General features: G+C 39.7%; 2 protein-coding genes across 4 annotated transcripts in view; one reads left to right on the top strand and one right to left on the bottom strand.

Annotated features, from left to right (window-relative positions):
* The window catches only part of flt4 (fms related receptor tyrosine kinase 4), a 49,812-nt gene extending 40,545 nt beyond the window's left edge, over positions 1-9,267 (top strand). For 2 of the 3 annotated variants that reach the window (XM_024283375.2, XM_024283373.2), the window contains exons 17-30: positions 198-333; positions 687-791; positions 2,787-2,900; positions 3,190-3,278; positions 3,468-3,627; positions 3,728-3,822; positions 5,163-5,285; positions 5,360-5,471; positions 5,563-5,662; positions 5,886-5,991; positions 6,057-6,181; positions 7,301-7,424; positions 7,559-7,644; positions 8,056-9,267. In XM_024283375.2, the coding sequence (XP_024139143.1) occupies positions 198-333; positions 687-791; positions 2,787-2,900; positions 3,190-3,278; positions 3,468-3,627; positions 3,728-3,822; positions 5,163-5,285; positions 5,360-5,471; positions 5,563-5,662; positions 5,886-5,991; positions 6,057-6,181; positions 7,301-7,424; positions 7,559-7,644; positions 8,056-8,269 (1,689 nt within the window). In that variant the 3' untranslated portion in view covers positions 8,270-9,267. The remainder of the gene's footprint in view (positions 1-197; positions 334-686; positions 792-2,786; positions 2,901-3,189; positions 3,279-3,467; positions 3,628-3,727; positions 3,823-5,162; positions 5,286-5,359; positions 5,472-5,562; positions 5,663-5,885; positions 5,992-6,056; positions 6,182-7,300; positions 7,425-7,558; positions 7,645-8,055) is intronic. The other variant, XM_024283374.2, reaches the window with a different exon arrangement.
* ergic1 (endoplasmic reticulum-golgi intermediate compartment 1) overlaps positions 8,938-19,904 on the bottom strand; it is a 20,310-nt gene continuing 9,343 nt past the window's right edge. The window contains exons 3-10 of the mRNA XM_024283376.2: positions 17,672-17,744; positions 17,203-17,297; positions 14,543-14,667; positions 14,103-14,207; positions 13,958-14,018; positions 12,991-13,091; positions 12,214-12,336; positions 8,938-9,752 (exon numbers count right to left, since the gene is read on the bottom strand). Of these exons, the coding sequence (XP_024139144.1) occupies positions 9,645-9,752; positions 12,214-12,336; positions 12,991-13,091; positions 13,958-14,018; positions 14,103-14,207; positions 14,543-14,667; positions 17,203-17,297; positions 17,672-17,744 (791 nt within the window). The 3' untranslated portion in view covers positions 8,938-9,644. The remainder of the gene's footprint in view (positions 9,753-12,213; positions 12,337-12,990; positions 13,092-13,957; positions 14,019-14,102; positions 14,208-14,542; positions 14,668-17,202; positions 17,298-17,671; positions 17,745-19,904) is intronic.

Raw genomic sequence — 19,904 nt, 5'->3', positions numbered from 1 at the left:
ACATATTCTACTGAGAAAATGTCCCTCCCTTGATTTAAAATGAAGCTGCTCTCTGAGAAGTGATGGGCACTTCTTTAACGATAACTGCTCTTTTATCATCTGACCTCTGCTTCGATGTGAGCTCATGCAGCACCTCCTGTACAATACCCACAATCCTTCAACTCATTCTGACCTCATATTGTGTCCTGTAACGGCAGGTTAACCCAGCGGACATAAAGACAGGCTATCTGTCTATTATAATGGACCCTGGGGAGGTGCCGCTGGACGAGCAGTGTGAATACCTGCCCTATGACTCGTCGCAGTGGGAGATCTCCAGAGACAGACTCCGGCTGGGTGAGCAATGGGGAAAACTTGCATGGAAGTATGAATGAAGAGAGGGAGGCGTGAGGGAGAAGGGGAACAGATTAGGGGAAATATACATTTTTTTTCAGCTTTTAATGGTATGAGTGGATCCTATAGCATGCGGTGCCAAGTGCTGTCAAGTAGGGTGCTAATGTTAAAGATGAGCTCATTTCCCGAGAAGCGTTTTCAAACTGCTCTGAGGAAGAGCATCTGTTTCACAGCTGGGATAATGGTGTCATCGGATTAAGATTCTCGTCTCTCCTTCTGTCACTGTCCCACTTAAGTGTGAAAAGTCTCTAATCTCAACCTTCAATGTGAAAAGTTCTCACTTCCTCTGAATGCAGGAAAGGTTTTAGGTCACGGCGCCTTCGGAAAGGTGATTGAAGCTTCCTTCTACGGCATCAGCAAGAGCAGCAGTGTGGATACAGTCGCAGTGAAGATGCTCAAAGGTGAGATTTACCTTCCAATCTGCACCGTGTGCATGTTTAATACGAAAAGACGCTTCTAAGAAACATGCTTCACATGCTAATTTTGTCTGTTAGAGCCAAGTTTTCATTTAATGTGTGGATGAAAAAACAAACCGCAAACTAAGTTATTCTAGAGCAGTTTGTGTTCCTGAAAAAAAAATAGTTTTATGTAAAACTGATCAGGCAAACACTTTTTTCTCTATATTGAAGTCAGATAGATAATGTCACACAAATGCCAAGTTATCATCCTACATGAATAATACATGTTTCTCATTCCAGTAGTTGTATCCTCATGTTTATGGAAAAACAAACTTTTATCTAAATGAGTCGGGGACGGTTCTCTCTGTCATAAATCAATGTGCTATTATAATACGGTGGTCGTGAAGTTAAAATCACACCAGTACGAAAACATATTAAAGAACAATTTAAAAGGCTAGACAATTAAAAAAAGATTCCATTTTAGAGATCTAAAACAGTTAAAAAAAAATGAAAAGGAAACATTTAAATCAAACTGAAATGATAAAAAATGAAACCCAATAAGAATTGGAAAAGTCAGCTATTATTGGACATAACTAACTGGATGATGACTAAAAGTTCTTCATATGTCTTCCGACAGAAGATTTTTTTAATAAAATTCTGGTCACACCGTCTGTTTGGTGATCAATCAACTCCTCACCACACTTTGGGTAAAACTTCCTGCTTTCCCTTTTCTTCAGAACTCAAACATCCTCATCCAATCATTGATGACCCATAGTGTCCACCTGTTTGATTTTCTAACATTTCCTTTACATTTTTGAAAATTCATTTTAGTTTTTGCTTTTTTATTTGTCTTTGGGATTAGTTTTTTATTTTGTTAATGTGATTTGCACTTTAGGGCCATGTATTATAATGATTCTGAAGGCATTTATTTGAAACTAAAATGATTCAGATATTTATTGTTCATGCCAACTTAATTATACATACAAGAGATTTCAAAATAAAACAAGCTATGAAAAATTTAAGTCACACAGAAGAAAATGATATTATGAGGTCTGTTCCTTCTACATCAACACAAAATGACAACAACAATTAAACAGTAATTCTTTCAATTGTTTTCCATCAGTGTATCTAATATTTTCTCCTCAAACATTTTACAAACTTGTGCCTTTTTTATTACTTATTTTCCGTGAGTTCCACATCCTAATGCCATGAGTTGAAATGGCCATCAGTCTAAGCTTTATGAACATAAATCAATATAAATTACATTTTCTCCTACTTGTATTCCTCTTCTGAAACAGACACAATTGAGGATTGAAGAGTTCTTGGCAGAATTTTTAAATTCGGCTTTGAACATAATTTTAAATCCAGGAACTTAAGCAGATGAGATTCTGCAAACGAATCCCTGGTGTGTTTTTTGCTGACCTTTTTTCTTGATGATTCTAACTGCCCTTTTCTGTAATTGAAACAATGGCTTTGTGTGGGTGGAAAAAGCTTTTCCCCAGAACTCTGTGGACTCACTAAAACACGGAAGAATAACAGATCAGTATAACAAGCATGAGGAGTTACAGTTGAACAAATGATTAAACTCTATGTAAAATTTCAATACTACTTATCTTCCTTTGGAGCTTTTTATTTTAACGTTTTGTCTAATGTAATTTCCAAGACATACGAGAATAAAACAACTAAAGAAATGAATTTAAATGTGAACATGCTCCGAAAACTGCTTAAAAAATGATTTCCCTTCTTTTGAGCACGGTAGAGGGAGGATCATGATTTAGGATAGACTTGCTATTGTTTAAAAACAGTAAAAACTACCTAGAGCACATAGTGGTTAGTAGTATATTCCAATAAATGAAACACAGCTGTTGATCTCTGATCTACGTTTTCTTCTGAATGAATTAGTACGATTGTGTGATCAAATCACAAACACAATGAGACTACTTACCTTTTGTCAGCAGTGTGTGATGCTTCTCTGTGTATTTTTGTTTTCTTTAACAGATGGAGCCACAGCCAGTGAACACAAAGCCTTAATGTCGGAGCTGAAGATTCTGATTCACATTGGTAACCATCTGAATGTGGTGAACCTGTTAGGAGCCTGCACCAAACCAAACGGTGAATCCACGGATTTAGAACATTTCCACCTGATTACAAATTGTTTTATTTATTTATTAATTAATGGACTCAACCAACGAGCTTAGAAACTCTTAATATGTCAATTGTCTTAAAAAACAGATGTCTTCAACATTACGATTTTCTAAAACCTTTTGATGCCTTAAAGATGCTGCACTTCTGGTTTCTCAGCAGAGCTGCTTCAGTCCAGAAATGCTTTGAATGTCTGAAATATGAAAAACATAGAGAAAAAGAACAGATGGAATAACATTGGAAACATGTGCATCACCAGGTCCGCTCATGGTGATAGTGGAATACTGCAAGTATGGGAATCTGTCCAACTTCCTGCGGGCAAAGCGAGAGTTCTTCCTTCCTTACAGGGTAACCAAACGCAGCTGAAACCGAAGCTTTGCTGTTGTGTGTTTAACAAAAAAAACTCATTTATGTTCTTGCATAACATTTTGTGTGATGTATTTACATAATTCTGGGCCCACGAATAGCCCTGACACATGGAGTAGCTGGTTTGGTATCGATCTTGGACATGATGCATCCAGACTGTTTCTTATTTAGGATCGGTCTCCCAAAACCCAGAGCCAGGTGAGGCGGCTGATCGAAGCGGGCCAAACCGACCAAAGAGCTCGTCATCCGCTTCCTGCACCCTCCTCCCCACCCGGCAGTCCTCAGAGCGCACCATCTAAGGGTCCCGATCAGAACAGTGCGGTTGAGAAAAGTGAGTCATAGTTACATCACGGGTGTGAATAATTTTCATTCATAAACCTGCTGCGGTTTTGTTATTTTTTTACACTCTTTCTCTTTTGCTGCTCTGACAGTGGAGGACTTGTGGAAAACTCCGCTGACAATAGAAGATTTAATTTGCTACAGCTTCCAGGTGGCGCGCGGGATGGAGTTCCTGGCTTCCAGAAAGGTTATTTGCTGAAAATTATTTAAAAAATAAATGGAGAAAACCTGATGTGAGATACAGAGGAAATTAGTCTGAGTCTGGATAGTCAATCAGTGGGGAGTTTTCTTTAAGAGTAGACCGTCCTCTAACATACTTTGACCAAATACTCACCGCTTTTCTAGGCATATCTTTAAGTTTGAAGAACATTTTATGTACTTTTTCCAAAAAATTTGCTTTAGTTTTGGTTAAACTGTCATATTTTAATAAAAAAAAGTTTTTTCTTAATCTTTCCAGTCTTTAAAAAATGTTTAAAAAAATGTTAAACCATTTTTTAAAATTGTTTTAATATACGCCTGAGTTCAATTTAGATCATTTGACTGTTTCAGTTACTAGTTTTTATACAAATCTCATGTTTGTGATCAGAGTTGGTGAACAATAAAGTTTTGACATTTCTGAAAATATAAATTAAGGTGAGAATCTTTACAATTACAGCTGAAAAGTTGTTTTTAATTAGTCAAAAGGTCAGTTAGGCTGTTTGTATACATGTACATAATTATTTATGGTCCTTTTATGAAGTTAGAACACATTTTAACCATGAAATAAAATATTTTTGTGACATTTTTCTCATGATGGAAAATTAAACTTAAGTTGCATTTCTTAGTATTTTTGTGAATCAGCAGCAGATAAGAAAAAAAATAATTTTTAAAAAAATTGCAGTTATGACATATAGAAAATATGCTTCAGACTTCTTGCTCCGAGATCTTAGCAATGGGAAGAGGGGCGGGGTTGCTCCTTTCCAACAGTCCTGCCACATTTCTAAAGAACTACTGCCGCTCTGCAGGAGCTATGTCCTAGAAAATGATGCAAATAAAAAAAAATGTATTGGTTAAAAATATCGTAATCATAATTAAAAAAAACAACTGCGAACGCTTTTACATTAGATTAAAAGATGACTTAACAGCATTTGCCAATCTTCTATGTACAGAGTTTATCGTAGATTTACTTTTGCAACTTCCTTCTTTTAAATTGTCTTTATTTTGAATGAAACAGCCTCATATTAACTAGTATGAATGGATTAATAATGAAGGCTGCTTTGCTAATAAATATGCAGGAAGGATTTCAAGCAAACAGGCTGCATTTAAATGACCCACAAAAGCCCATCACTTCCCTGTAAGTACATTTAGTTGACAGCTTTGGGAATCATGCGGGATCTCCTGCTGATCCTCCGGTAACGGCGTCACAAACACAGCCACATTCCAGGACGTTTTAACGCACCAAAGCTGCTTTCCCGTCCTCGTATTCCAGACGAGTGATGCATGATCACAGCTTACTGCAGGGCTAATGATGCATGCGTGTGCCCACAGTGCATCCACAGAGACCTGGCCGCTAGGAACATTCTCCTGTCGGAGAACAACGTCGTGAAGATCTGCGACTTCGGCCTGGCCAGAGATATTTACAAAGACCCCGATTACGTCAGGAAAGGCAATGTACGGCCCGCTCAGGCTCTGTTTCACATGAGTGACCTCTGTGTTTGTATCACAGCCTCTCTCTGCTCTCCCAGGCTCGCCTGCCTCTAAAGTGGATGGCTCCTGAAAGTATCTTTGACAAAGTCTACACCAGTCAGAGTGATGTGTGGTCTTTTGGGGTCCTGCTGTGGGAGATATTTTCACTTGGTAAATTTATAGAAGTTCTTAACTTGATTGTGACATTTATAAAAGCTGGGCATGCTGGTTGATGTGTCTATTTTATTTCTATTACAAATAGGTGCATCTCCGTACCCCGGGGTGCAGATCGATGAAGACTTTTGCAAACGGTTGAAAGACGGCGTCAGAATGAGAGCACCGGAGACCGCCTCCCCGGAAATGTATTTTCCTTTTCCGCATTCGCAGAATTATTCTTTTTCTTTCCTGTCAAATTGGATTTATAATGGTAAATCCCTTTAACTCATCAAGGCAGCTGCGAGACTGAATTTTCTCATCCTTCATTCAGCTGACACCCACATTTAGAAAATGAGGCAGGATTAAATTTGTGTACATGAACACATTCGTTTGCATTTTTGTCGTGACTTTGCTGCCCTCTTGTGGCAGATACGGCATCATGCTGGCCTGCTGGCAGGGCGAGCCCAAAGAGAGGCCGCCGTTTCCTGCTCTGGTTCAGATCCTGGGAGACTTACTGCAGGACAACAGCCTACCGGTGAGTCCTACAGGAGATGGAACATTTTATTTTGAAAGTATGGATGTTATATCCCTTTTCCATAGGATGGGAAGGAGTACAACCCCCTGAATCAATCCCAGAGTTCTGAAGATGATGGCTTCTCGCAGGCCTCATCGCGCCCCCCATCGGAGGAGGAACTGAGACTGGCTTGCAATACTCTGCCAACGAGGTACTCCTGAAACTGTTTTTCAGCTGTTGGCAAACCTTAAAACATTCAGATCAGACACTTCAGACTCCAGAAATGTCATTTCATTTATGTGCTCACATTTGCCAAATACTACACAATCTAAGAAGCTTCCAATATAACAAAGTAGTTTGTTATATTTTCATAAATAAAAATAGTTTTTTTCCCATTTCAATTGTAATTAACTTAGCTATTCTTTAGTTTTAAATCTTTTTCCTTGTCCAATTGAGATTAATATTGAAATTTAGCGTTAATTTTTTTTTTTTTTTGCTTTATTTATTTGCTGATAAGTTGTAGCTACCTAAAATGAAAAAAAGTCAAATTATTTAAGAAATTCAGCAGAATATTATTAATATTACTTTTTGGTACATTTTCATGTAAGCTTTGCTTGTTCAAATACAAAATAGGCAGAGTCAAAATAATAGAAAATACTATGACTTTCTTGCATTTTTAATTCAAGTGAATCTGCTGCAGCAGGTGGATCTTATTTGACAGAGTGTATTTTATTTTGAAAGAAAACAAGTTAAAATTATTATATATTGCAAAAATACACATATTTAAGTTATTGAATCATTCAAAAGCTAAATGTAATAAATGAATGGCTTAATTGCAATAATTGTAAATAAAGCGCATTTTTCTCTATAGCTTTTTGCTGTGTTTTTGTCTGTAGGACAAGAGAGTAGACCAAATAGTTATTTAGGATCCAGACCCTGTGGAAAGAAAAAAAAAAAAAAAAACTTTCTGAACACTGTTTATTGGAATCTTTTTCAACCAATGTGCCGCTGTACACTGGTGTGCTGTGACAGATCAATAGATGTGCTGAAAGAAATACTTCAGTTTCATTAAATTGGTCTAAAAAACATTTGTGTTCACCCAAAAAGGCAAACAATTAAATGTGAATTTTGTGTACATTATCCTGTGTGATCAGCTGAAATGATCACACCGAGTAGGTACTCTGTGTGTTTATAAGCCAAGACACTTGGATAAGAATGACATCATTAATTTTTTATTACATTTTCGGTTGGTGGCGTGTCTTGTAATTTGAAGAGTTGTAGCGGCTCCAAATATGTTGAAAAAACCACTTGAATGTAATAATCTCTCCAGCAGGTATTACAACTGCGTGCCCTTTGCTGGCTGCGTCTTCTTGGAGCCCGCTAAAGCATGTCAGCCCAGAGTGAAGACGTTCGAGGAGTTCCCCCTGGAGATGCATTCCCAGAAAACTCCTCAGGTAAGCTCTTTATCCTCTTTTTGAAAAGTGAATGTGGCGACATGTCATTCAGAAAGCCGTCATTGGCGGAAATGGCCACAAGAACGATTACTTAACACCTGATTGTTATGGTGTGAAACTGTGTTTCCTGCCAGGAAAACCAGACCGACAGCGGAATGGTTTTGGCCTCGGAGGAATTTGAAAGAATCGAGCACAGCCACAGGGGAGCCATCCTAAAAAGGTTTGGCGCTGAAACTCCACAGAACATAAAAATGCACACCAATATAGTCAGAAATGAAGACACCGTTTGACTTTTGGATGATTAGATTCAAAGGAAATGGTTTTTAAATACGTTTCCAGAGTGTCAGAATGAGAGAACAGTCATTCTTCCTTGGAAAGTGTACAGCGTTTACTCTGCGTTTTGTGAGTTGAGGAACCAGATTTGCATGAAAAAGCCGAGCGCTTGAGTCATCTTGAGACACGTAACTTAATTGTCAAACTTCTATTGAAGCTCCAACTAGAAAGCGACAAACTTGCTCCTAAACATGATCTTTTTCTAGAATATTTGTATTAAAATCACACAAATATAAAGGTTTAAATGGATGAAAGCTTTATCTCATTTAAAAAAAATGAATAAACTTTGTTATTCCAGTCGGATGAGCAGCACCAGCAGCACCGAGCCTCTGACCTCCTCCCACTGTTCCCTGGGTCAGAACACCAGCAGCTCCCGACACCGGCCCAGCTTCTTCAACCAGCTGTCAGGGCAGACCTTCTACAACAACGAGTACGGACACCTGTCCGAGGAGGGCTTCCTCGACTTCTACTCTTCGCCAAACGCCCCCTGCCTGGCCTCCTCCAACGTCTGAACTCCCCCCAAAAGAATAACCAGAGCTGGCGTCTCCTTCACATGAACTGAACGTGCTCTAACCAGCCACTGGGTGGCAGCACTGCGATTCCAAAGTATTTTTTAGTCATTCATTATTTTATGTCTTTTATATACAGAGTATTCTTCCTCTATTTTTGCAAGTTATACTTTATACAAGAAGAAATAAAGACTTTTATCCTCCAGTTCTTATTAATATTTATCTGAGTGTGTTTGGCGGCGGACCAGTTGAGGCGAGAGCGCCGCTCACTAGATCCAAGATGCTGAAGTGTGGCGGCGGCAACAAATGACGACTGACGGTAGAAGAATGTAGGCCAGCTGAGGAGGTGAGTCACGCTAAGAACCTCTCATCAGGACGTAATCACGGGGAGCGCAGTGACGGCTTAAAGCCGCTCGCTTCACAGATGACTCCCTGCTGGGCGTCGGCTTCATCTGCAGAAAATGAGAGGATGCAAAGTCCACCTCTTCCTCAGCAGAGAGTCACACGAATCATCCCTGAAGGGGGACACCGATGCCAGGTCACTTTGGGACACCGCCGCTGCTACAGGATATGAATTACTATCGCTTAATTATCTACCTTTAATGACTATATTAATGAAAATGAAGTCAATACCTTTAAAAATGATTAAAAAAAAAAAGAAACGCAAACAACAATCTGAAATGTGCTTTTACTGGGGTAGGAAACAGCACAACACATAAATCCAAGGCGGAAATGGGCGTCTTTTCAGGCAGAACAGGTTTGTTGTTACCAAACTTCAACAAAGAAATAGAAACAGTAGAAAGAGATAGAAACCTTAGAAAAATGGAGCACAGGGAGACACCTAAACCAGACTTTTCAAAAAGCCCTTATTACGTAAGTAAAGTAGATCAAGGCAAACGGGGTGAACACTGAAGATAAAAAAGAAATTCTGACTTTTTTTTTTAAAAAGAAATCACTTTCAGTTTTGGTTTTTAACTATAAAACAAACAAAAAAAAAAAAACACTGAAAACTCGTCACACAGGTGATTGAGGATGCCGCCAAATGCGACTTGAATACTTCATTCGAATCCGGCACACACTTCTTTAAAAGTAACAAGAGATCTTCCCTCCTGACCCCCCATGACGGAAGAGGCCGACATGTGATAGTCCGCGCGTCAGAAGAGCGGATGCAGCCCCGAGAGGATCTGCAGTAAAAGATACGCTGCCTGGTGGCTGTATCGCATGTCGTAGTCTCATGGTGGTAAATAAAAACCTCCACGAGGAAGTCGTTGGTTTATTTTTTTTTTTTGTTTGTTTAGTTTTTTTTTTTTTTTGGAGGAGGAGGGTTGATATAGCCAACAGGTTAGCATACATAAATACGGGTTGAGGCGTGGTGTTATCAGGACATCTTGCCTATCTGGATCTTCTTCCAGGCCTCGGAGGCGGTGAATATGCAGGAGTCGATGATTCCCGCCACGGTGAAAGTCCCTCCTACGATGGCACAAATCTGCAGAGACAAATAAATAAATGAATAAATAAAATATGGAGGGTTTGTGGTCGCCATCAGCTTCTTCTCAGCTGTGACTAAGGATGACGCCTGGAAGCACAGCAAGGCAGGAAATGCCGGTGGGGATGTTTCCTAATGAGGTGGATGCCACTTGAGTCAGATGTCTCTTACTCATTGTGACAGGTTGCATGGCTTTGGGGTAAATAGATGCTCTTATTTTATTGTCGGAGATCAAAGGTGTTTAAAATCATTGCGGCTCAGTAATTCCATACGACAGCCTTACGGCTGTCGTATGGAATTACTGAGCCGCAATGATTTTAAACCAACTTTTAATACACATTGCCAACAGGTTAGCTTGAAGGCTACACAATGACATCTTGATTGCATATCTACAACATTTTTATGTTTTGGACAAAATGAACCCTCAGGTGACTCCATATTTTATTAGCCCCTACACCCGAGCATTTATTTACCACTCCTTAATCGCCATTTTTAATCTGTTTGTTCCTTTGTGGTTTCTAGTTCTTCTATTGTTCAGGTCTTTTTGTGAAGGTTTTCCCCCCTTGCATTGACCGAGCGCTCACCCATGTGTGCACAGATGCTCCCTTTTGTCTGCAGATGAGTTCATGGTTACAGTAACCACAAGTTACCCAGGCTTCAGGTTGACAAAACAAGCCTGAATCATCACTGGGCTATTGTTGTGCCTGACATTAGGAGATGTTTGAGTGGATACATAAGCAAGGCGAGTCAAAGCTGGCCTCCGATTTGGTCTCATAAATCCAGATGACATGTTTTTTTTTCAATTAAAACCTAGGCTTTTTTAATTATTATTATTTTGAAGTTCAAGACACAGGAAGTGGCTCCAGAAACTCTTAGGCTTTTGTTTTCTGTGTTTTGTTTTCTCCTCCTCAACATTTGTGCTTCCTCCGCCTGAGGTCATTTGCTGCAACTCTTGAAAAGCAGATTCATGTACAGGAAGTTAATGATAAAGAGTCACACAGTGTGAGGCTTACATCTGGTTCATACTGGACGCGAAAGCACCGCGAAGCAGAGTGTGCGCAGCTTCCGCTCTCTTCTACAATTCACACCGGACGCGCTTTTTCCCACGACGGTCGACAGGCGCTTCTACAAAAGCTTTTTTTGTTTTTGCCATCATGGGTAAATTAATAACATAAAAATATTACCCCAAGTTTCTGCTAAGAACAACTGCTCTCTGCCTCTCTTGTTGTAATTTTACACCCAAAACCCAGCCCCACGCCCCGCTCCGGAGTCGGCCCAATATGTTGATCTGTGTGTCTGTCTGTTTATTAATTTTATCTCTACAGTCTGTTTAGATACAAAAACATGGTCGCATTTGTCAATCGCTGTGTTTTTTGTGAAAAATTGGTTATATTTTGAAAATAATCCGGATTTTCTCATGTATCTTGATGTTACTTCCTGCCAGAATTGTCGTAGCTTGCGCACAAAATAGGTCAGACGCCAAAAAGATCCGCTGCATGGCGCGAGCCTTCCATGGAGGACCGCGGCGCTATGGCGTGAACCACACCATAGGTTAACAAGGGCGCCGAATGGAAGCGGCCTCCACTTCCGTGTCCAGTGTGAACCAGGCGTTACAGTCGTAGATCACTCGGGTGAACACATAGAGCGATTTTCATGTACACTGTTTTCTACGGGCATGCTGCAGGCGATAGGTCGTAGAAAACCCCTAAACGACACGTACGATCAGTAAGGAGGAATTGCATCTCACTAATGACTGCAGTCTTGAAGAGGAAAACCATACAACAGCATCACTGATACGTCATAGTTGTGTGCAACTTCCATAAACCTTACAAATAATTCATGATACGACAATGGTACCATACGTCACTACCAAATCCAAGTACCTGATTGGTCAACTGGTTTGACTTTCATTGCGCGTTCAAACGTTTTAAAAACTTGTGTAGTGATGCATGAATGCAAGAGTTTAGAATGCAGAACCCCAAAACGCACATTTACCGATTATTTCTGAGCTCGATGTGAACGTAACATGAGATGCAGACGTTAATGTCTACAACCTCCTCGGACCGGACAACCCAAACGTCTACAGCACCCGTACAGGTCAACTCTCCTAAAACAGTGCATGTGACTAAGAACTTAAGAGTCAAAAAGGAGCTACATTTCTCATTTTTCCCATGATCTAACCATGGATTTAAGCTGACACTCTAGCACTAGGCAGCTGAGCTGAAAAACCTCTTGACGGCCCTTTTCCCATCATCACTTTCCAATATTTCATGTTGTTTTTTCCACTGCAGCACCAGATTACAGATGATGAAACATTCCGCTAAACCTAAGGCACATTTAAAATGGGTTTTAAAGTCGTTTTTGTGTTTTAAATATTTAAACGGGATATAAAAAGACAAAAATCAACATTGCATTACATGAAACAGAAAACAAAAGTATGTTTCAGAGCAGTTTGACTCACTGTTGTGATGAAGCGGTAGAAGGGCTGCCTCCTCTCTGTGTACTTGACGGTGATGGGACTGAGGTCGTATCTGAACCAGATTGCGGGGATTATTCTCCCTGTGTGGCTGTAAGCAACATATTCCTGTACGAAGCCAAAGAACACCAATTTGTTACGATCAATAAAACAGAAAAACGAGTAAAAACGAGTCCATCGTGAAGTAAAACGAGGACAATCGGAAACTTTATTTTTCTTCTGCGGTGATGCAGATGGCAGTGGGTGTTTACAGAATTCCTCTCTCATAAGGTCACTCAAAGTCATAAATGAGTCATTATGAGTGAATTTTTGGACAATAAAACTCACATGAAGCGAGCGCAAAGAATGTGAAATAGAGCTGACCTTGAGAAATATCTCCACAAATCCATCTTTCTAAAGTAACAAGCCCTCTCTGACATCTGATCGGACTCATTCTTCAAGCTTTAAAATCGAGGTGAGGGAACATTTTTCCACAAGCCCCCATTTCTATTCTTCACAGCTGACTTGGACTTGTTGTTAGTCAACACTCCTGAAGCAGTTGTCAGTCAAAACTGTTCTTGGAAGTGTCTTTATGGTTTGTTGACAACCTGGAGGAGCTTCCAGTAAATCCGCTAAAGCTGTCCCCTTCCAGGTGAGTGTGCATGTGAACAACAACACACGGACTGGCCATTTACTGGGGTGATGACTCACACAGCAGCAGCAACAAACTCCCTCAGAGGTTTGCTCAAACCAAAAGAAAAAAGGCTGAATACGCTTAGATACCTTGTTTGCTACAGTGTACTGGTAGGAGAACCTCTGTCTGCCCGACAAGTCTTCATATACTGTTGGTACAATCTTCAGTATATAGTCGTGTGAAGCCAGAGCTGCAAGAAAAAAAAAAAAAAAAAAACTGATATTGAAATCTTTTGGATGGTTTCAAATTTCAGTCAAAGACTCACTTTGATAAAAATCAAGTTTTTAGCATTTTTAACATGTTTTTATGGAATTTTCCTGATGATAGACATATATAAAGAAAATGAAGCTAAAAAAAAATCATGTTTCTGAGTATTTACTTCTTAAAATTATTGTGATTAAGGAGCAGGCATAAACATGGCTTTTGAGCAAAAAAAGCGTAATTGTGACATAAAAAATACTAGGGGTGTGTATTTACAAGAGCCTGGTGGTACAATATTCATCATCATACACGTCTCACGAAAAAATACATATCACTATAGATATATATATATATATATATAAAAATATATATATATATTTTTTTAAACCGGTTTAGTGTGCTGTGCTGCCAACAAGCAGTAAAGGTGTTAGGCAGAAAACAAAAGTAACACACTGAAGGATGCTTATAAATAATAGATTAATAAATAGCACCTTGTCAGGATTTAAAAATCAATACAATGAAACATTGCGATGTATTGTCTAAACGGTTTTTGAAAATATGCTTGGCGGGTCAAAAGCTCCCCGCTCTGAGGTGTCCGAAACGGAAATGGGAAAGGGGCGGGGTCGCTCTATGCAACTATGTCCTAGACAATGACAAGTTTTATTATTTTGGCTAAAACCGGTATAATCATAATTAAAATACCACTGGGAATGCTTTTAGAATATCTCAAAAGATAATCGGAGCGGGACTTTAAGTTTCCTGTGCGTCATTTTGGTGCATCACCCGGACCATTAAGAAGGCTTACGTCGGCCGCATAAGGCTTTTAATGAACATGTGAGGGGGGGGGGTACGTACGGTTAGATGACAGCTTGTCTGCCCCTCCTAAAGCATTAAAGGCTCCTTTGACGTTGTGTACCTGCATCACACAGAAGGGGAGAAATAAATCTTCCGACTTCAGAGCCTCCAACTTCTCGGCTTCTCATTTGTTTTGCGGCCTGACCTGTAATTTATCTCCAAAGGCCAGCTTGTGGATACTGTGGGTCATGTCGGGGTTTTGAGGCTGAGCTGTGGCGCTGTGCGTCGACACATGGAAGTTTCCTGGTACCTGTGCAGAAATCGTTCGGTTAACCAAAAGCCAGATGTAACTGGGCTAGTTTTTTTTTTTTTACTTGATTTTTCCAACTCTGTACCACAAAAGGGTGTTATATCTACTCTACTCTCTGGGTTAATCATTTTAGAGGAAATGGAAAGACTGACGCACAAGTTATGCAGCAAATAAAGCTCACACAAGGAGGTAACTGAATCCCTCAGCTCTTCAATTTAGCATAACTTCATTTAGGACTGAAAAAAGGAAAACATTTGACTCCTCTATCTGCATTTCCATCCCGTGCACAGACAGCAGCCTTTTCATTCCTTTAATCAGTGGGATCAAAAGCGTACCTTATTGATAGTAAACTTTCCTTCAAAGCGACAGCCCTCGCCTTGATTGATGGGAATCTTCATGGAGTTGTCGATGTGACCGACCTCATGGCGGCCCATTTCATCCTGAATGTCCAGACCCACCACTCAAAACACAGACAGGGGAGGTCAGGTCAACATGAAGTTCAAACTTTGAACTTGAAACTGTAAAAACGAAAAATGATACATTGTCATTTGCTTTAACCTTTTAACACTGGAGCTTCAGCTCGAAAGTTGTCGCAGTAAATGTAATTCCAGCGGATTATGAATCGGAGAGGAGCAGTTTTATGCTGAAATGCAACTGTGTGTGTTAAGTAATGAGTTTCTAAATAGATGCGTCTGAATTAGCCAATTGCGTAAACCGTCGAAGAGTTACGGTAGGTCAAAGAGTGTGTTATTTAGGTGTCAACGGCGACATATCCAGTGTTAAAGGGTTAAAAATATTCTTTAAAAAATAATGGCCTTAAATTTCCCACTTTAATTTACATTTGTGTTACTATTACGCTTTAATAAAACAGAAAAACAGCTTTTTTCTTCTGTTTTTGCTGCTAAATTTTAATTTTTCACAACATTTTTCCCAATATCGGGACATCGAATGACTAAACTAACTTAGCACATTTTAATAGGCCAAAAAGAAAACATTAGAGGCAAATTTAAGATGCCGTAGCATAGAAGCGCCCAAAGAAAACAAGCGTTACTGTATGTGGTTTTCCACTCCCCCCCCCCCCGGATCTGGTAGGCTGCTGTGTTGGCAAAGCGGCTGTGGCCTATTTCAGAGAGGTATGCGGGCTGTGCCTGTGCTAAAAAACCTCCACACGCTGCCTTTCTGACCTTTGACATTCAAGTTTTCTCCTCCGACTCCACCTGTCCACATCTAGAAATACTCCAACGTAAAGATATCGATGACCGGATGATGGAAAGTGGAATAGGATTGGAGTGGTGGTTATAAGCTTATTACATGCGCCCGTGTTTTTCCATGAAGACACAAATCAAGTCGAGGCAAACCTGTAAAGGTCAGCGGAGGGAGACGCTGTTTAACTCTGGAAAAGCAGCAGAGATAAATAATGAGAAGACGTGCCAGGTTTTCCGTGATGAAACGGTTTCTCTCTGCGAGTAAATTTGGAACGGATGACAACCTGCTCGGAGGCCTGGAAAATAAAAACGGAGCAACACGAACTCCATGTGGGAAACGGGCAGAGACGTTTCTGCACATCGCACGCAGCCGCTTTTCTGTTTAAAGCAGCCGTCATTTCAGACGACCCCACGTCTCAGGCACTTCAAAACAACAAAACCGCAATCCATAAAATCATCAAGACCTTTATTTGGAAACGGCAGGCTTGGAGTGAGCTCATCGAAACACATGGCTCACAGCTGTGGGCTCGCCTCCCAGAGCCTCCATGCGGAAAACCTGGCTTCGATTTTCACACGAGCTTTGTTAGCTTTGCCATTTTTGGGGAACGTTTGAGGAATGAGTGTGTGTTTTCTGCACCACCAAAGCCCTGACACTGTTTGTGTGTGGGATTCGTCAATGGGCATACTTTCTGAGGAGAGTCATAAGGAGGAAATTAGCCTCGACTGCTCCGAGCTCTGGCTCGCGTCAACCTGCCTGCACACCTCTTTGACATCAGAGCCAACGAGAACAATCTGGATCTCAGCGATGCTGCAGAACGGGTTTGAGCCAGACTGGAGTTCTCCAGAAAACATCTGACTTGGAGTGCCAAATAATCTACGACAAGTCAAATTCATTTAAGAATATACTATATTATAGTTTTTTCTGTTCGTGGAAATTCTTTGCTCATGAAAAGAGAATCTCAATCATGCAATAGTTTCATTGATTTAAGATTATTTTGTCAATAGACACAAAAATCAGAAGAATAAAGTTGTGTCTAATTTTAATTTATTTGATACATTTCCTAAGCAATAATTTTTTACTTTTTTTCCTAATTTGTTGAACAGTTTCTTTTAATCTGTTTTAGTATTGAAATCGCTCAAATAAAACTAAATTGTGGTTAAAAAAAATGGGTTTTTCTCTAAAATAATCATATTTTTACAATTTCTTTTGCACTAGAAACAATTTCTGAAAGTAGAATGGATTGGTGTGCCATTCTAGTATTTTCTATTTTTTGGAGGCAAAAGATAAAAGACAATATATATATATAAATATATGACATTTTTCATTTTCTAAAAGACATAACTATTTAAAGTTATCCAAACATATCTTAAATTATAAATATGCTGTTTTTAGCTAAAAAAAAAAATTATTGGTTTCTGAAGATCAGTTTGGAGTTCATTAGAAATTCACCCACTAAGTTGTGGGTGGGACCGTTGGCGCAGTGCAAGCCTTTCCACACTTCCCATCATCCCTTAGTTTACACACACTCCTGCTAGCTTACAGCTCCTCAAAACTTGAATTAAAAATACTCAAAAAGACCATCTATTTTCTTTATATAAGTATTCTATCATATGAAAATACATCAAGAACATCTTAAAACAATAGAAATGTTATTTTTTTATTGTACTGGGTCTTTAAATTGAATATTTAAAGCATGACATTTTTTGAATAAGTTATTCAAATTTACTGTGAAAGAGAAAGCAAACAGACAGTAATTTGCAAAGAAATAGAGAGTTGTGTATATACTCACAATCACAGTGTAAGTTTGGCAAACTGACGTTTAAACTCACATCTATCTTCCCCCCACTGTCTTTATCAGGGTCATCCACATACAGTTCATTTACACTGCAACAAAAAGAGGGACAAGAACACGTTTGGATTCTTGAAAAGAGTCAAACTTTGCGGCCTCCCCTGTATGTCACTTTCACGGTTATAACACACATGGACTTATCATAAAAATAGCCGAAAATAAAAAGTGCGTTGGTGCATCTCCGCCAGTGCAATTTCCTTCCTGTCAAACCCTCCTCATGTCATCTCTTATTACAGACTGCCAACAGGCTGACGCACGCAAAAAGCCAATTTCCTGTGAGGAGAAGTCGCTCTTTTCATTGGTTTGGGCAGAGTACATAGTGAAGAAAGCCTTCATAACCATTATTAAGTCCTGGTGTGTTCTCTGCTAGAGAGAAGGTTGGAGTTCAGGTGGGTGGTGTGATACCTACATCTCAGTGGCTATGAATCCCGTCAGCTCAGACAGGAATAGAAAGAGAATGAAGAAGCAGCATAGAATGGAAACTGTGGAAGAAAATAGCAAAAAGTTAGAAACATCGCAATGAAAACGTTGAATTACATCAGCGTTTTACGCGGACACCCAAAAAGGCGCACTAAACCCGTTTTAGGAGGGACTGACGTCGGTTCATAGCATGAATGAAATCACAATAGCTGCTATTAAAGCAGCAGTTTTACTGCTGGTGTTCGCCCTGCCATTAAGCAATTATTTTTTTCCTTTTTAGAAACCATCCAACACTAATTAGCTAATGAATTCCAGCACATTAGGCAGCCGTGACAACATCCTCCCTTTGATGGGGATGAGCTCATGCTATTCACTAAAGACAGCTGACTTGAAGCTTTCAAACTCCGCACTAGAGCTAAAAATGTCTGAGGAAACTGGAGCGGAAAAAAAAAATTGAGGAAGAAAAACTTAAAAAAAAAAAAGTAGATGTTTTATACGTTTCACATATGGTCAAAGGCTCAAATACAGCGTCGCCATGTGTTTGCCAACATATACATGTAAATATCTGATCCTGTGTATGCTTAACTGGTCTATCCGGTATGGTAGGCGCCACAGTCGGGAAGCTCTCATGCAGGTGAGGTGTGTTGACGTGGCAACTGTTTCCTAGGGTTTCGCAATCAACCCGACTGTGTGGTTTGAACGGCGTTGAGACATAAAGGACTGTTTACCCAAAAAGCAACAGGGAGCGTTGCTCTAGCACAAAGGGCTACCCCGTTCAGGTTCATCAAAGGGCTTAAAGTAATTCTATTCTTGCTTCAAAAGCACACAATGCTGCGGGGATTAGTAAAAGGTTAGAGCAACTCCTGCCTTTCAACTTCCTGGCAGTGTAAATACTGACAAGCCAAATGGTTTAGAAAAGATTTACCATGAATGCTTCGCTTTAAGCTCCGGCTCATCCAAACTACTCATTGGTACTGTAATACGAGTCTCAAGCAATAGGCCCATGAATCAGTGGATGACACTAACGCCAACCCCACCTTCTATGATCCGATGAGACATTTATTTTTCTACAGTTCTACTAAAGATTGTTTGATTTTTGTTGGTGTTTTTTTAGATGGATGTCAGAAAAGGCAAAACTCAAGAGGAATTAAGAAGAGGACAAATCTGAACACGAAACGCCAAGGGCTGTTTAAGCAACGACAACAAAAAAATGCTTAATACCACAAAAATGTCCCTCTTTGGAAGCCAAAACAAAAGCAGATGGTGTCAGGATATTTGATCTTTTGTGTTTATTGTGGTTCTGTCGGAGAATTCCCTTCCAATATGAGTTTGTAATATCTGCCGTCCTAGACAGCAGATGGAGACAGGAAGGGAGGCTCCTTCATGAACTTCCATTTCCTTCATGGCGGAAGCGGCCATCTTTTCATTCTGCCGTCCACTAGTGACTTACAATCAGCTCGGTCCATTGTGCCGTGACTTCCGCTTCGACGATGATCCTCGTCTGCTCTCATCAGCTGACCGCCGAGGCCAGAAAATGTCTCAGGCAGCAAAAATGTGTCATCCGGTCTTTTGAAATATTTATATAAAGCTGTGATTAATCAGTTCAATCCACTTTGGCACCATGACTTATCGATGACAAGAGGGAAAATACATGAAAGGGGGCGAAACTATTAACGCATCACTAATGACTGCTGTTGCGCATTGGAATGTCACATGATTGCTGGATTTATCACCAAATTACTGAAACTAAAACAAGTTAAATGCCTTGATGTGGAAATGACTCGAGAGCTGGGACAAGCCGCTACCTGCAATCCTACACCCGACTCAGAGAGCAACCAGCACCGTCACGCCGTTTACATTCATATGGAAAGTGCAAAGGATTTCACACAACTTCTGAGAAATGGAAAAATGTTTCCAATACGCATATATTTAGAAAATAAGATCTTGAGTCATCTTCCCTTTATTTATATAGCACTTAATGAAATCAGAGCACAAAAATGATTTACAATTAAAAGTTCAAATTTGAGCAAATTAAGAACAAATGACAATAAAATACATCTGAGGCAGATAAAAACTAAATAAAACTACAAAAGAAAAATAAAAAAAAAGAGCTGACCCATTATGTAGATAAAATGTAAAAATCATTTTGTTAATTTGCTAATATGCAAGTAAAAGCGAAGAAAAATCATGCAGTTGGATTTTACTAAGTCTGGTGTAATGTA

This window comes from Oryzias melastigma, linkage group LG10 (genome assembly GCF_002922805.2).
Source record: "Oryzias melastigma strain HK-1 linkage group LG10, ASM292280v2, whole genome shotgun sequence".
NCBI lineage: Eukaryota > Metazoa > Chordata > Actinopteri > Beloniformes > Adrianichthyidae > Oryzias > Oryzias melastigma.
The sequence above is the reverse complement of the archived record's forward strand: the minus strand, read 5'-3'. Positions and strand labels throughout refer to the sequence as shown.